The sequence below is a fragment of the Falco punctatus genome (assembly GCF_963210335.1).
Source record: "Falco punctatus genome assembly, chromosome: 3".
Taxonomy (NCBI): Eukaryota; Metazoa; Chordata; class Aves; order Falconiformes; family Falconidae; genus Falco; species Falco punctatus.
Window position 1 is genome coordinate 12,556,672 of NC_137582.1, and position 16,386 is coordinate 12,573,057.

The following is a 16,386-nucleotide window of genomic DNA, read 5'->3' on the forward strand; positions in this document are numbered from 1 at the left end:
GGATAGAATCATTTGCTCTTTGTTAATCCAAAATTTCCTGTTCTGTGAGTTCTTAGAGATAATACTTGTTGTATTTTAAATAGTTTCATTTAGTTCACCAAGGTAGATGATAGTCATATTGCTAACTCAGTGTGTATAACAAAGTATTTTTTTCAGGTCAATATTTTTATTTAATTTTGAGTAATTAACTGAATAACTCTTCCAGTTGTTATTTCCCCCTGCAGCTGAAACAAAAAGGCATAAAATATTTGTGTCTTCTCTGTGTCCATTTCTAATTTTAGTGGTGTCTTTGCTTTTGAAGTGTCTTACTTATAAACACATGTATGGAACCTTATCTCGGTGATTTTTATACCTTTGCTGAAATGCAAAAAATTATCTTCTTAATCATCAAGATAAAAGTAATAAACTCAATTTATTTATTTATTTCCTGAGCTCCTCTCCAGTAATGAGGAACTACTGTGCAATTTCTGATTTTTCAGGTCATACATGAGATCATTATGGTTACATAAGAAACTCTTTATATGCACGTAAAACTTTTCTGTTTTAATTCCCAGTGGGCATTCTAGAAACCTCAGCTTTTATTGCACTCCTTTTTCCAACCAGAAAGATCATTCCAGTGTAACCTTGTGCATTGGGTTTGCGTGACAAGGTTTTGGTAGCAGGGGTGCTACAGCGGTGGCTTCTGTGAGAAGCTGCTAGAAGCTTCCCCCATGTCCGATAGAGCCAATGTCAGCCGTCTCCAAAGATGGACCCACTGTTGGCCAAGGCTGAGCCCATCAGTGAGGGTGGTAGTATGTCTGTGACGACGTATTTAAAAAGGAAGAAAGAAAACCTGTTGTGCAACAGCAGCCAGAAGAGAGGAGTGAGAATGTGAGAGAAACAACTATGTACACACCAAGGTCAACCCACCACACCTTGTCTAACAATTTTTGTGTTTTTTCATCTCTTAGTTTGCTGGTGCTTTCTTTCCTTTCTGTAAAACTGAGTGCCAACATTGGCAATGACTTTCACCAGAATGGTGAAATAATTTGATATTTTTTAATTAGTCAATAAAATCTGAAGTATCTTACTGCACCCAGAACATGAAAAAATCCTGTGAGACAACACCTGTCTGTCTTTTCACTTTTTCTAGCAAAAGGAGAAATAATTAGCATGACAAGGCTTCAGTTTTGTGGTGGTGTTAATGTTTTTGGGGTTTTTTTTAATGGGTTTGGGGTGTGGCATTGTGGTTTTTTTTTGTTTTTTGTTGTTAATCTATGTGGGAGGTGAAAAAGAGAGATTAAAAAAATAAGAATGGAATAGGTATTCAATGTGAGCCTTTGAAATGAGCTATATCTCTCCTCCTAATCTAAATGAAAATTCTTGGACTTTGGCACCTTTTTTCCTTAAGTTCCAAGAGATTGCTTCTTAAATTTGTTTGGTCTTTTTCTTTTAACTGTAAGCCCTTTTAGAAATGAATGAATGTAAGTACAACTGTCCTTTTTTGTAGATCATACAACACTTCAAACTTGATGGAAGATCTGAAACTTTTGTACAGAACAGCAGGACTGCAAGGCAAAGGCATCTGTTTTCTTTTTACAGACAATGAGATCAAAGAGGAATCTTTCTTGGAATACCTGAACAATGTTTTATCATCAGGAGAGGTAAAATTCCTTCTCTTGATCATTTTCCAGCTTTTAAAATGTTAGAATTTTGAAGCAAATAACTAAATTTATTTGAATATTCTTTTATATGTCTGGGGGCACACTTTCACAAACTAAAACTCAGGTGCTTTTTATCATTACAGTGTTATAAGAAATTGAAATGATCCATTATACTAGGTTAAAGTGAGACAATGTTATTGTAAAAGTAAGAATGAGCATCATCATTCCATATAGAGAAATCGCCTAATTCAGACCCTTCTAAATGTGTTGAGGAACTGTCAAGAGCATGAGAAAAGCTTAAAAAACATAGAGACGTGGGAAACATTACTGAAGTTTAAAAAAAATGTCTTTTAAATTAAATATCTTGTTAGTGAGTTTTTGTATGGTGAATTTATGTCCAAAATGAATGGGATTACTTTTCTTGTTTGTTTTTATATGTTTATTTATGTACTTATTATTTCAGGGGTGTGTTTCAGAGTAATTTCATTAGTTATTAGAATATTAAGAGAAGAAAGCTTTAACAGCTAGTTAGATTTCGGTGTGTTTAATGGAATCACTGCAGTAAAAGTTCTGGATTAAAGGAATAGGGTGGGTCCTAAAAGCTTCATTCTCTAAATGTATGTCCCTTCTAAAATGCTATGTATTAAATGAACCTTATGCTATATATACTCTATTTGGATCATCTCATAAAGCATGAAAAAAAATCTATATTTTTTCTCAAAGGTGTCAAACTTGTTTGCACGTGATGAAGTAGACGAGATCATTAGTGATCTCGTACACACCTTCAGAAAGGAACATCCACGTAGACCTCCAACCAGTGAGATTCTGTATGACTACTTCATGACCAGAGTCCGTCAGAACCTTCATGTGGTTCTCTGCTTTTCACCAGTAGGTGAAAAATTCCGAAATAGGGCCCTGAAGTTCCCTGCTCTCATTTCTGGATGCACTATAGACTGGTTCAGCCGATGGCCTAAGGATGCTCTAGTGGAAGGTAGGTGTAGGTTTTGTCTTTGCAGATATTTAATTCTCTGATAGGTGGTCATGAAGTTATTTTAGTTGCTGTGAACTTTGCTAGAACACTGGCAGAAAAAACTTGCTTGGTTCTGAAATTTGGTAATGTTTTCTTCTTTAAAGCTTGCTGTATTAAACTGTTGAAATATTTCTAAAAGAGGAAAGGATTTGAACACAGTTTGGAGAAAAATTCCCCTTGAAGATGGCTTAAAGACATTAGTAAAGAAGGCAAACTACTACTAAAGAAAGAGATTATTGGTGACTGTGCCTGTGATCAGCCATAAAGAGGAAGGCTGTGACTTCCCGATCCTTGGTAGCTAGCAGTTAGACAGGTTCAGAGAGAAAAAGCAGTTACACACTTTGGAGGTGAAAGAACATCAGAATCTTGGCTATACTTTTTACTGAGAAATGGGGAATAATGTTAAGAATTTGGTGGTGGAAAGTAAAGAAGACTGAGGATTCAGAAGCTGGGTGAAAGCTGATATAATATGTGCTGACATGTTTTATATTGCCTTGTTTATAAGCTAAGAATTTTTCTGAATAGTTACTTTTTTTTTTTCCTAAGTATCTGAACATTTCCTGTCCTCATTTGATATGGACTGCACTGCTGATACAAAGAAAGAAATTGTGCAATGTATGGGCTCATTCCAGGATGGAGTGGCAGAGAAGTGTTGTGATTACTTTCAAAGATACAGACGTACTACACATGTGACTCCCAAATCCTACCTGTCCTTTATTCAGGGATATAAAACAACATACAAGGAAAAGCATGCTGAAGTGCAGATGTTAGCAAACAGGTAAACTGCTCAGTTTACTACTGTCTTTCTATAGTTTTCTTCCCCAGGTAGGTATATTCTAATATGCTTTGTTTCAATGCATGGCTTGTCTCCTTGCACAGCAAAAGGATTTTAAAAAAAATTAATTTCCTAAAATTGTGTAAAGGTGTAACTTGATCAAACATTATAATTGTTCTTTGCATATAAGTTAAAAACTATATATCTTTGGAGGGGGGAAAAGGGTAGTGATGCTTGAAAAAGCAAGGTGGTGGGGAAAAAAGGTGAATGTAAATTATTCCCGTGTATTTTTAACGAGTAAAAGAAAACATTTACATGTAATTTCATATTATATTCACAATATAATTGTGAATATAATCAATTATTTGATTTATCAGAGAGCAACTTTGTTTTCTTGCTAAACATGCTTCTGATATGAACATGCAAGAAATACCCTTGGCATTCTTGGTTTTGTGATCATAAAGCCTAATCTAGTCTTCTGAGCTTTTTATTTGTAGATTATTAAAAATATTTATTTTTATCAAAATATATTTATCAAAAATGGGTTTGAAGTATTTATTCTTCTTTTCAGATACTTCATTAAACCAATTTACTATTGCAGATCTATCTTAATGTCAGAAATGCACAAATAAAATATAAAATTATCATTTGGTGTATCAATTGGTACCCTTATGAAAAACTGTCTTCTCAGTTCTGAAAGATTGCCACAAAGAGCTGAAAGCCTTTAAGAAAGACTCAAACTATAATATTTCACTTAGAAACATTCTTTGGCTTCAAAGCCAAATTGAGTTAGAAGTCTGTATTTACATTATGGATGAAGACTTGTAAAACAAGAGGTCTGGTCCATTTTTCTACTTTCTGATGCCTCAAATGTACTGGATTAGTTCATGCATGTTAATTTGTTTCACTTAACCTCAGTTACACAGTCTGAATTGCTTTGGCAGGTGTTACTCTTATCTTCCCTTCTGTACTTGTTTAGCTTCCAAGTACTGCTTAGTCTGCAATAGCAGCCTCCGTAGAAGCCACTTAAGCTTGTCTGAAAACTCCCAAGTGAGGACTTACATTTGATAGACAAAAAGCACTGTTGAAGGGGCATTTTAGTGGTGAATGAGAAAAGTGTTATCTCTATGCTATTTTTCTGTTACTTGCTTTTGGTTGGTTTTGATTTCAATATTTTGATTTCATTAGCCTTTTCAATACCCTCTTCAAACAAGAAATAGTGATTTGAGATATTTTTCAGGATTCTAATCATAAGAAAATGTTTTCTGCTATGTAGAATGCAGTCCCTTGAGTATCAGGTTGGAGCCCAATGGGGACGGTGACGTATGTGGAACCAACGTGTAGGATTTTTATGCAATGATAAAGGCACATTGTTTGAGTTAGAAGTGGGTAAAATTCCAAGGACAGATTCTCTTCATGTAATTCATTATTGTTCACTTTGTTGATTCTGAAGACACTTGTATGGAAGTTCTGGTACAGGTTTTATTTTTGGTGTAAAACATCTTTTGCTAGTGTTTGTTCTGATTGATGTGATTCATTTTATTGATGGAATAATTTGGAAAATGGACTATAAATTACATAGGACTTGCATACATCTTATTTTGCTTTTTAATTCCAGAATGAATACTGGACTGGAAAAACTGAGAGAGGCCTCTGAGTCAGTGGCTGCTCTTAGCAGAGAGCTGGAGGTAAAAGAAAAGGAACTTCAAATTGCCAATGAAAAAGCTGACATGGTATGTATGGCCTTCAAAGTGTATTGCTGTTTGGTTTTTTGTCTGGTTTTATTTCTTCTATTTTGAAAAGATTAGGCAAGTAAAAGGAAATGAAGTGTTGGAAAAAAGGGATCTGGAACCAGCTTCTGGTTCTGGAATTCCAGAGGTAAAATTTTACCACAAAAATTAATACATTCTTCCAACTAGGTGTTTCCTTTAATATTTGTAATTTCTCACATTCTAGGTATTGAAAGAAGTTACTGTAAAAGCACAGGCTGCTGAGAAGGTGAAGGGTGAAGTACAGAAAGTGAAAGATAGAGCTCAAGCTATTGTAGACAGTATATCAGTTGACAAAGCCATTGCTGAAGAGAAGTTGGAAGCTGCTAAACCTGCTTTGGAAGAGGCAGAAGCAGCCTTACAGGTTAGTACTTGGACCACGTATAACATTATTTTACTGCTAAGAAGGTGGGCTTCTTTGAAAACAAATATAAGATTGCAGCTGCACTGCAGAACTTATCAGTTGACAGAAGAGATATGCAAATAAATATACATATTTTGAGGCTTTTTATGTTCAGGGTCTTTTTTCTTTTTCCGTCTGAGTACCAAACCCAAAATAGGCAGTTTTTCTGAAAAGGGGAAGTTTTAACTTTCATTTGAAACTACAGTTGATATATGATGTGCTGCAGGTTTATATTAGGCAAGTAACTGAATGTTGATACTGTTATAAAACAGCTTGTGTGCAATGAGTGAAGAAGCACCTTCCATATAAAAAGTTATAATTCCATCCAAATCTAAACCTCCTGTTTTAAGTTTTCGCCAACGAATTACATTTTGAATAAGTTCGATGATACACTCTACTCTGCCTTCTTAATTTTTTTTTCTTTTGAATTTTGACATTACCCAGATTTGTAACAATAACTGTAGGACTCCATGTCTTTCAGCATACTTTTTTATATAGAACTTTTTTAATGGAGTGATAACACTCTGCCCATACCTTTCAATGATGCATCATTGGTGATGAAAAAAAAAGATTAATTTTTGTTGATCTTGCATATATATGTATATTTTTAATATCTGTTCAGGTGACCATATAAGAGAATGTCCCTCAAGGTATTTGTGTCATGAGTAACGGTAGTGGGATTTGAAGTAAAGCTAATACTAGAGGCTAGCAGGGAACTGGCTCAGAAATAGAAAAGAATGAAGGAAAAACCTAAAGGATAGATAAATCTCAAAGGTTCTTATGTAGCTTTAATGAAAACTTTTCCTTTCCACTTGGGAGTCTGCCAACAGTTGTGATGGTTAAAGACTATTGTGATGTTCCTTCAAATCAAATCTCCAAAACCTAGCATAAATAAATTTTCATGGATCTTCTGAAAGTATGACTTCACTTTGAGGGAGAGGTGCTTAACAATCTCTGACTGCTATGATATTTGAAGAAGAGGAAATATCTAAATGAAGGCTAATGACATGGCAGCTGATAAGAGTGGAATAAAAGAGCAGGTCTGGATCATAACATCGTGATACTTAGCTACACGAGAAAGATAAAAAATAAACCAAAAATGCCGAAGTGGGCAAGCATTCTGAGAAGAGCATAAACAAACAATGCTAACTGGGTGATGCCTGATGTATGAAAAGAGCACCAGTGTCCTGTCCTGCATCTTACTACAGCTTGTTTTCTGGTTTTGGATAAAGTTACCAAACTGAAACAATACTGCTCATCTTGAAATTTAGGATTCTAATAAATGAAAATCTGATTTTAAGGAAAAGCTACACTAGCACTATTGTGAGACTTCACAATGGGGAAAGGTAGTTGGGCTTAATCTTGAAATTCTTGCATTTGCTGTAATGAATTGCTTTGCTTGTGCCTAAAGGAGAAAGGAAAACTATCATAAAAGCAGGCTTATTGACATGCATATCTGTATTCTCAGCATGCATTCATTCATTCATAAACTCCTTTTAAGTAAGAAAATTGTATAGATTTGCATAGGATTGCACCTTTAAAAAAATGAATCTTACAGTCATGGATTTGCAAATTTTCAGCTAGGTATTCCTATAATGGAATTATGCTTGCAGTGTGGACAAATGTCTATTAAAATATTTGATAAATATGAAGGTCACTACCCAGATAAAAATATAAGGTTGGTTATTTCACTCCATTTTGTACATATTTTAGAACTGCTAAATGCTATTTTAAGAGACAGGTAGGTACAGAACAGCTTACAAACATTTTTAAACATATAGCAAGATTAATTTTCTAGTTTGAGTAAGAATTGTTGAAGTTCAATAAAACTTAGTTGCTCTTTGCACCGCAATAAAGATGGCATATTAAATTCACAACTAGAAGGAAATAAACAAATAGAAATTAAATGCAATTATTTTGCCGCAGTTTGGATGGTAACAAAAAAGGCTGGGCTGAATTTCCTAAAGGTCACTAAGACACTCTGGTTAAAGTTTCCACATGTATCTGGAAAAACAGCTGAGTTATCAGGTGCACCCCAAACCCAACAAGCAGCAAAATATTAAAGGGAAACAAAAACAGAAGAAAGGTGATCAGGATAATCTGCAACAATTTACAATCTCTTTCTTGAAGTATAAACACAAGTAAATAACATCTTCCTTTATGAATTCCCAGTGAGACATGTGCTAGGCTAGAAGCAAGGTGTTATAACACCTGCAGTAACCTGTTGCTTACTGTTTCTCACTGTAATGTACTCGGGCTAATTAAACTGCCTGTGAATAAGGAAAGCTTCTGATCCAAGTCATGTCTGTTACCGTAGTGGGCCGGTCCATCAGCAGTTACCGTTCAGTGTTTTTGCTCTGTATGTGGTGCAGTAAACACTACTGCTCGGATCAGTGCTTCTCTAAGGAGACATCTTCAGCAGACTTCTCTGATAGTCCTTTCTGGTTCATGATGTACACTACAGTTAGGAGTTATAGTAATAGATTTGCACCCTGGGCTTACTTGGCCCTACTTAATAGGGCCTAGGTTTTCATGCTTTATTATAATCTATTTGGTTTTCTCACAAGCCTGCTTCTACTACAGGAACTTTCCCAGTAAGATGAACCAGAATGTGCAAATCTATATGTATATCAGGTCTCCTCAGGGATTTCCTTAATTCACCTTCATTTGCCAAATATTAACGATGTATTTTCCTTTCTAGATTCAGTTCTTGATCAATAGATTTGCATTTTACAAAAATAGGTAAAATGGCAAGATGTTTCTCTTTTGCTCTTTGTTTTGTCAAAAATGTGTATAGTAGTTTTAAGCATGGAGGTGCTGCTGTGGAAGCGTCTGAGTTGAGGTTTCCTAGTAGTTGCTAGGAGGTAGTAGTGAAAATCTGGTTGGAGGGTCCTTCACCTTCATGCTTTTTAGAGGTAAAATGATATTCAATCCAAATTAATATAAATAATGTTTTTCTTCTCCAATGGATTAATGCTGTTAGTGAGTTTGTGCTCTATGTCTTATTAAATAACACTAACATTAATAGCTTTACCCTTTGTTTTAAATTCATAGACAATAAAACCTGCAGATATTGCAACTGTCCGTACACTGGGTCGCCCACCTCACCTCATTATGCGTATCATGGACTGTGTGTTACTGCTCTTCCAAAGAAAAGTGAACAATGTGAAAATTGATCAGGAAAAATGCTGTACCATCCCATCATGGCAAGAATCTTTGAAACTGATGACAACAGGGAACTTCTTACAGAACCTACAGGTGCTTACGCAACCTTCTTTTTGATACTACTTTAATTAAAGAAAATAGAGGACAGTGTTTTCTTTGGTATTCATAAGAGAACAAATGTCCAAGGGGTAGCAGACACACGATAGATCTGAAAGGTTAAGGGCTTAAAAATAAATATGTTATAATGAAGTAAACTTGAATCCTTCTAGCAAAGTCATGTAATAAATCAATCATAGTTTCTCTTAACTAAGGCAATGAAATTGCTTTCAGTGACACGTGATTCAAAGCCTGAAGAACTTGGTTTGAATAGCCATTACTTATCTGTTTCATTAAAGCTGATAGAAAACATCTTTTTTACTGGTACTTAACTTTTCATTAATTTTCAGCATTGCAACGTATGCAGTGGATTGCAAAAGAATAGTTGAGTATTAAGATGTACAAAATCAGATTTTTTAAAAAAAAATTGGGATTTTCAGCTCCACAGCATGTGCCTAGGGAAATGGAAAGAATAGCTAGTGAATAAATCCCTGTTTATAATTAAACTAATAATATTATGATTAATCTACTGAGAATAAATTGTACCTTTTCCTGCCCCACCAGATGTTATTATCTCTGAATTATGCAGTCTGAGGAGTTTTCCTAAAATGTCTCTGGTCCAGTGGGAAGTTTCAGATGGCAGGCTTGACCAGCTTTGTATGGTTGGTAGTGCCATGGATGCCATTTATGTAGTATACATATTACATCTACTTGTAAGGATTTTTAATTTACCGAAGGGCTTCAGCATTTCACTGTGCATAAATAAAACTATTTGTGCTTCAGGGAGCAGCTGTTTTTCAAGGTTCATCAGTGATGTTCTTTCATTATACCTTATAAATAAAACTTTAAAGACGACCAAACTTATATAAAATATTTGACCATCAAAATAAATTTGAGGGAGAAAATTGAGAGCTTTTGGGGATGAAAAAAATGAAGTGATGTTTTTTGGAGAAAAGAGAGGGTCAAAATAAATTCTTAAAATTGAAACACATTCCACTAATGAAATACGGTAATTTAAGGAGAGGATAACTGGCTTTTCCTTTGAAAGGACTGTCTTGTAGAATATATGTTTCTAAACCAGAGCTAAGCTTTTCCTTTTTTTTTTTTTTTTTTTTGGAAGCTTGTTAAGTTACTTATTCAGTCTTAAGGAAAATGGAATTTCAAGCAGGATATCAATGATATTTTGTATAAACAATTAGCTGTGTAATGGTAATGGATAGTGTAAGATAGCAAAATAGCGTAAATGATATAGCATATCATTTGATATGATATAATTATGCTATCATGAAAGATAGCGTAAATGAAGGCAAACTTTTTTCCATTTTGTAAGATATAGAACAGTGGAATGACTTGGGCAAGCTCTCAAAGATGCATGTGGCAGAGAACTTCATATTAGCTGTTTCTAAGTAACATTTGTGATCCCGGTAGTATTCTCTGTGTGCTGAAATACATATATGTATCGTTTAAATATATTGCATACATTATGTATATTGCACTTTATTTTAGCAATTTCCAAAGGACACAATTAATGAAGAAGTGGTGGAACTTTTGACCCCTTATTTTGAAATGGTGGACTACAACATTGAGACAGCTAAGAGAGTATGTGGGAATGTTGCTGGCCTTTGCTCGTGGACCAAAGCTATGGCTGTATTTTTTTCCATCAACAAAGAAGTATTACCTTTAAAGGTATGTTAAACAGTGGGAGGCACACAAATGCCTTTTGCTCCTTCTCCTCCCCACTTGTGTGCACTTGAGGATTTCATTCGCTGGAAACATCGGCTGTCTTATTCCAACTGGTGCATGCTTCTGTAGGAATTTATTATCTTGAAAATAGTAAATCTCCAGTAAAATATATTTCAAATGTACTACCACTTTTCAAAATGATGAAAGGGATTGTGTAGTTTTAGCTCGTATTTATAATAGCAATGACCGAGAGGGAAGCAAGATTTGCACTTAAAGGTAGTATCTTTAATTAGATAAAGCGTATTGGTTGGAGAAATCAAATAAGCTTGTAGTGGCACCAATCTGTTTTGCAGGCTGGATCACACTAACTTTTGTGTCCGATGGAGAAAGGCTGGTATTTCCAGAAGTTCTTCTAATTATTTTTTCTGATTGATGTTAGACCAGCTGCTTAACTGCAGCTATCTGCAATAAGAAGTTAGTTTGTTGTAAAATTAAAATAAAAGGTTTTAATGAATGATTAAATCTCTACTGAGCAGCTTGATTTCGAAATGTAGTACAGTAAAACTTTGAGATACATTCTAGCAAATGCTTTGAAATGTTGTGTTTATGAACACACTTTTCTATTTATATGCTTTGTAGGCTAATTTAGCAATACAGGAGAATCGCCTAACCACTGCTATGCTGGATCTGCAGAAAGCTCAAGAAGAACTGTGTGCCAAGCAAGAAGAATTAGATATTGTGCAGGCGGAGTATGAAAAAGCAATGAGAGAAAAGCAGGTGAACTACTCTTTACAGAAAAGAAGTTGACACTCTTTAAGGAAAACAATGCATTCTCTCAGTTTCACTGTCATTCCTTGGAAAGGATGTTGACGGACAGAGGATCAGAGATATTATTTGGATACTGCCTCTTTGGATCCCACCTGTCTACTTCACCACTGATCCTCCCTCCCCTCCCCGTCCCTCCTACCTCCTCAAAAACTATTTTATTTGGACTATTTGTTTAGTGTCTATTACTGTAACATCAAATCTCATTAATGTATGTTATCTGTGTATAATGTATTTGAAATTGTGGGCAGATTTCCCCAGAGTTAATAGGTACCAGGCATTTTGCCTGTCATTTAACATATATGCCAACAAGAAAATTAAGAGCAGAAATATTAAAAAGTTGAATCACATTTATGACAGAGTTGATAATTTATCCTGATATAATTTTTCCATCCCACTTTCCCTTCTTCTCTGCACAGTGATATAAGTGTTTGAGAACATATTTTTAAGCTGTTGTTTAACTACTGATTTAATTAGATGTAGAGATTTTTCTGGCCTATTAGATACATGACTGTAAATCATATTTCTTGGTGTGTGGTTTTCTCTAGACTTTGCTTGAAGATGCTGAGCGTTGCCGTCATAAAATGCAATCTGCCTCAAGTCTTATAAGTGGTTTAGCAGGTGAAAAAGAGAGGTGGACAGAGCAGAGTAAAGAATTTGCCATACAAACCAAAAGACTAGTGGGTAAGCTTTAGTCTATACCTTTGAACTTGGGAGTTAGTCACTTGAGTTGGAATGGGTAGTGACACTGAAAACGTTTGAAATTTCAAACTTTTCCTTTGTAGCTTAGCTTCCTGGTTGAAAGAGGGTAATTGTCATTGATTCTCTTGCTAAAGCACTGCTAGGTAAAAAATACAATAGGAGACTGAAGTTCATATTTAAAATAAAAATACAGTAACTATGTATACTGTGCATGGGCTTTACTTCATGTGTATAACAGGCAGTGCATACCTGGGATGCTGGTGTTTTAACTTGGCTGATGTTTGTAGGCAGCAGTACAAGGACAGTGATATGCTCAAGGGCCAATAAAATCCGTATAACTGAGCATACGTATGGAGAAAAGGAAGACTGATGTTCAGGCACTGACATTTATGTGTAGATGTCATTATCTTTAAATGCAGTTATTAATGTTCATAAAAGTTTTGTTTCTTAGAAGTTCATTTTTCTTTTATAAGGCTGCACTGGGAAACTAAAGTACTTTGTAATAAAGAATTAATTTATTAGGTAGATCAAGTAAATTAAATTTATCTTGTCCTTTACTGTGGCCTGAAGTTTCTTCTCTGACTTCTTCCTTGAATTGCTGTAAAAAGTAGATATTGTTGTATAGGTTGCATTATAGTAGATAGGTTGTATTTTATTTGCTGTTATAACATGTGTATTATCAAATTATAAAAAATACAGCATACCTTCCCCACACACTAATCATGGCTTTTTTATAGATAACTTGAAAAAATCTAAAAAATATAAGTACTCAATATAAAGGTACAGTATCTTCTTCAGACTGAATCCTGCATTCTTACTTCAGAGGTACAAGCCCCCCCAAAACTATGGTGTCATGAAACAATTTTGAAGCCGACCAGAAGATTAGAACTTGTCACACTTGATACCTCCATAATGATATCTGTTACAGTTTTGTATTATTAGTAGTAACAACGATAGTTGATTTGTTCTTAATTAGTACTCCTAAGTGAAGGTTCTTTTCTCCCCACAAAATATTGTTTAAGCTTGTTCTCATGATTGTGCAAGGAAATGATGGAATTGGAAGTTTATGAGTAAGTTTTTTCTGCCATGCTTTGCTTGTGCAGGATCTGGTGTTTGGAATAGTGATGTGTGTGTGTGTGTGTTGGTTTGACCTTGGCTTGCTGCCAGATGCCCATCTCTTGCTTCCTACAGTTGCTTTGTAAGGATAAAGTAAACATGGCATCTGTTGAAATGTCGTGTTGTCTTGCTATATAATGAGCCTTAGGAAAAAGACTGATTTGTCTCCTTTATGGGTCATAGTGTGCTCTTCAATTATCAGCCAAACATTATAGCAACTAGAGAAGGAAGCAGCTCATTCATGAATAGAATTTATGAAGTTCTAACATTTTGTTTTCTCTTTTTTGCTTTTTCTCTTTAAGGTGATGTACTCCTGGCTACAGCTTTTCTGTCCTATTCTGGTCCTTTTAACGAAGAGTTCCGCAGTCTGCTATTAAGTGACTGGCAAAATGAAATGAAAAGCCGGAAAATCCCCTTTGGTAACAACCTGAACCTCATAGAAATGTTGACTGATGCTCCAACTATCAGTGAATGGAACCTACAAGGGTTACCAAATGATGACTTATCCATACAGAATGGAATTATTGTCACTAAAGCATCTCGTTATCCTTTATTAATCGATCCACAGACACAGGGTAAAATTTGGATTAAAAGTAAGGAAGGCAGAAATGAACTTCAGGTAATAGCAATGTTGATGCTTTCATTATCCCTAGAAACTCTTAGCTTACAAAACTTCACAATTCAGTGATTCAAATAATACTTAGCCAATGTTTTTTATATAAAATGCCTAGTCTGGATATAAAGGACATCTCAGATATATTTTGGTAGATTTGAGATTTGGCTAGATACAAAAATGTACCTTTGAAGCTTATTAGTACCAGTGACTTGATTTATTTTATTAATTTATTGTAATGAAACATAAACTGTTGGAAAATAAGATGGATGGATAATGTCTGATAAAGGCTAAAGTGTGTTTGCATAATACTATGTGTTAGAAAAAAACTCCAAATAAGTGGTTAGTACAGATGAGTATAAATTTTTAAAAATGAAGATGAACAGCATAATGTTTTTATCATCTTTTAATCAGAAATTATTGATAATTTGTGTTCTTAGCATGGATGTCAGGTGCTAAATATTCTGAAAATATACAGGAAGACACTGTTGCAACAACATGCAGTCTGAGGCGAGATACACCAATTCAATGCAAACAGGAAAATATGAGAAAAATCTTACTTGCTACAATTATGATTACACCAGTAAAGCATTTTTTAAAAAAGATATCCCTGAAAAAGATGAAGTGGAGCTTGAAGGTTGACAGTAGAGTGACTCTGAGAGTATTACTAGGAAACTACTTTCATTCATGTTGATTGTTAACTCAGTGTGAACTGTTTAATGGTTGCCTAACTAGTTATGTTAAAAAATTATTATTAGGTCTTGACTATGGAGTTATGAAAAAATTAAACTGAATCACAGTTGTACCGAGGACTACTTTTTAAAGCAAAGACTAATGGCTTGTTCAATATAACCCTCTAAAATTCAAGAGGGGAAAAAAGAAACAAAAGAGCCCTAATCTTGGAACTGACCATCTTGCAGTTTGACTGGGGGATGTTATCCAAGATAATATTGACGGAGATAAAAGGTTCCTGTGAATTTCTGGTCTAGTTGCACTCATAGAATCAAAACTTCAAGTTCTCAGTGCTGTTGTGCTTCTACTTTTGTAGTTAAAAAAAAGTAAGTTTGCGTTCAATTAGATCTGAGAATATGGTACACCAATGCTGCTTCTTCTTGTGGTCACAATCTTTGCCTTAATCCTAGTCTAACCATAGGATCATTATTTTTTGTCAGTAATTTAAATAAAATGAAATAATTTATAAATATAAAACCAACCAAAAGCTTGATAACTGGGCATAACATAATATATTAGTCCATGATTGTATTTTTAGATCACTTCTTTGAATCACAAGTACTTTAGAAATCATTTAGAAGACAGCCTTTATTTGGGAAGACCTCTTTTAATAGAAGATGTTGGAGAAGAACTTGACCCAGCACTTGATAATGTTTTGGAAAGAAACTTCATTAAAACAGGTTCAGCCAACAAGGTAAAAATAAAACAAGTAAGCCAACAAGTGGAAACATTCCCCACCTTGCCCTCAACAAAGTAGCTCCTAATAAGTATATGACTATAAAAGATTAGTTGTGTATTTAAATTTGAGTAATCTAATACCAAAAAGAAGTAGAGCTTAAGATCACAAATAGTTAACCTATAGAGTTCCTTATCTCATTGCTTATGAGTTTTTAAAAATTGAAATAACTTGTGAGTTATTTAAAGTGTTCCATGGGTATTCTCAATGAATTCTTTGTATCAGACTGGATATTTACACCTTGGAACAGAAAAATATAATTTTTGTTTCTACATACAGTATCTGAAAGAGTGTGTACTGTTTTTTGATCTCTCAAGACTTCTTTTTAATACTTTTCTGAAGGTGAAGGTTGGTGATAAGGAAGTAGATGTTATGCATGGCTTCAGGCTTTACATTACTACAAAACTGCCAAATCCAGGTTACTCTCCTGAAATTAGTGCTCGAACCTCCATCATTGACTTTACTGTGACCATGAAGGGTCTTGAAAATCAACTCTTAGGCAGAGTCATTCTCACAGAGAAACAGGTAAAAGAATTGTTATCTTTTTCCTGGCTATACATCTTATCTTTACCTGTAGAAGGTTTTACTTTGATTTTAATTTATTGCTTTCTATTGCCATATTGCAGCTTAACTTTCTGTCTCTCTTTATTGTGATTATTCTTAATATAACCTATTTATGATGGTTTAAAAGCTGGCACGGAAGAAATTGACTCGTTCATGTGGAAGTTTCTATTTGTCCTTATTGTTGCAACTGTACCATACTCACCTTATTTTTCCTGCCTTACAACCTCATGAGAATGGCATTTGAAAAGGAAAAGGACCTGGAATAAAAACTGATGTTCTTCTGTTTTCACACTGTGGAGCTCATGGCAACGTAACCTGGTGCAAAGGATTCAGACTGTGTTAATTTCTTGCTTCAAGGGGAAGAGGACTAATTACCTATTTTGACATTGCAGATGTATTAGTTGAGGAAGTCCAAGTTCAGGATGCCAGTCCCAATAAACATGCCACTAGCAGTTCTGGAGGGAGGCTGGCTGGTATCTTGAACTATTGCACACCTAATCTGTGTAACTATGAGGTCAGGCAATGTTGAAGTCA

The 16,386-nt window shown here is 34.8% G+C and overlaps 1 protein-coding gene across 1 annotated transcript in view; it reads left to right on the forward strand.

Annotated features, from left to right (window-relative positions):
- DNAH5 (dynein axonemal heavy chain 5) overlaps positions 1–16,386 on the forward strand; it is a 133,007-nt gene that overhangs the window by 82,347 nt on the left and 34,274 nt on the right. The window contains exons 54-65 of the mRNA XM_080381124.1: positions 1,490–1,643; positions 2,367–2,634; positions 3,220–3,451; positions 5,067–5,181; positions 5,405–5,581; positions 8,675–8,878; positions 10,388–10,567; positions 11,204–11,341; positions 11,938–12,073; positions 13,510–13,826; positions 15,091–15,246; positions 15,631–15,813. Coding sequence (XP_080237250.1) covers positions 1,490–1,643; positions 2,367–2,634; positions 3,220–3,451; positions 5,067–5,181; positions 5,405–5,581; positions 8,675–8,878; positions 10,388–10,567; positions 11,204–11,341; positions 11,938–12,073; positions 13,510–13,826; positions 15,091–15,246; positions 15,631–15,813 — 2,260 coding nt within the window. The remainder of the gene's footprint in view (positions 1–1,489; positions 1,644–2,366; positions 2,635–3,219; positions 3,452–5,066; positions 5,182–5,404; positions 5,582–8,674; positions 8,879–10,387; positions 10,568–11,203; positions 11,342–11,937; positions 12,074–13,509; positions 13,827–15,090; positions 15,247–15,630; positions 15,814–16,386) is intronic.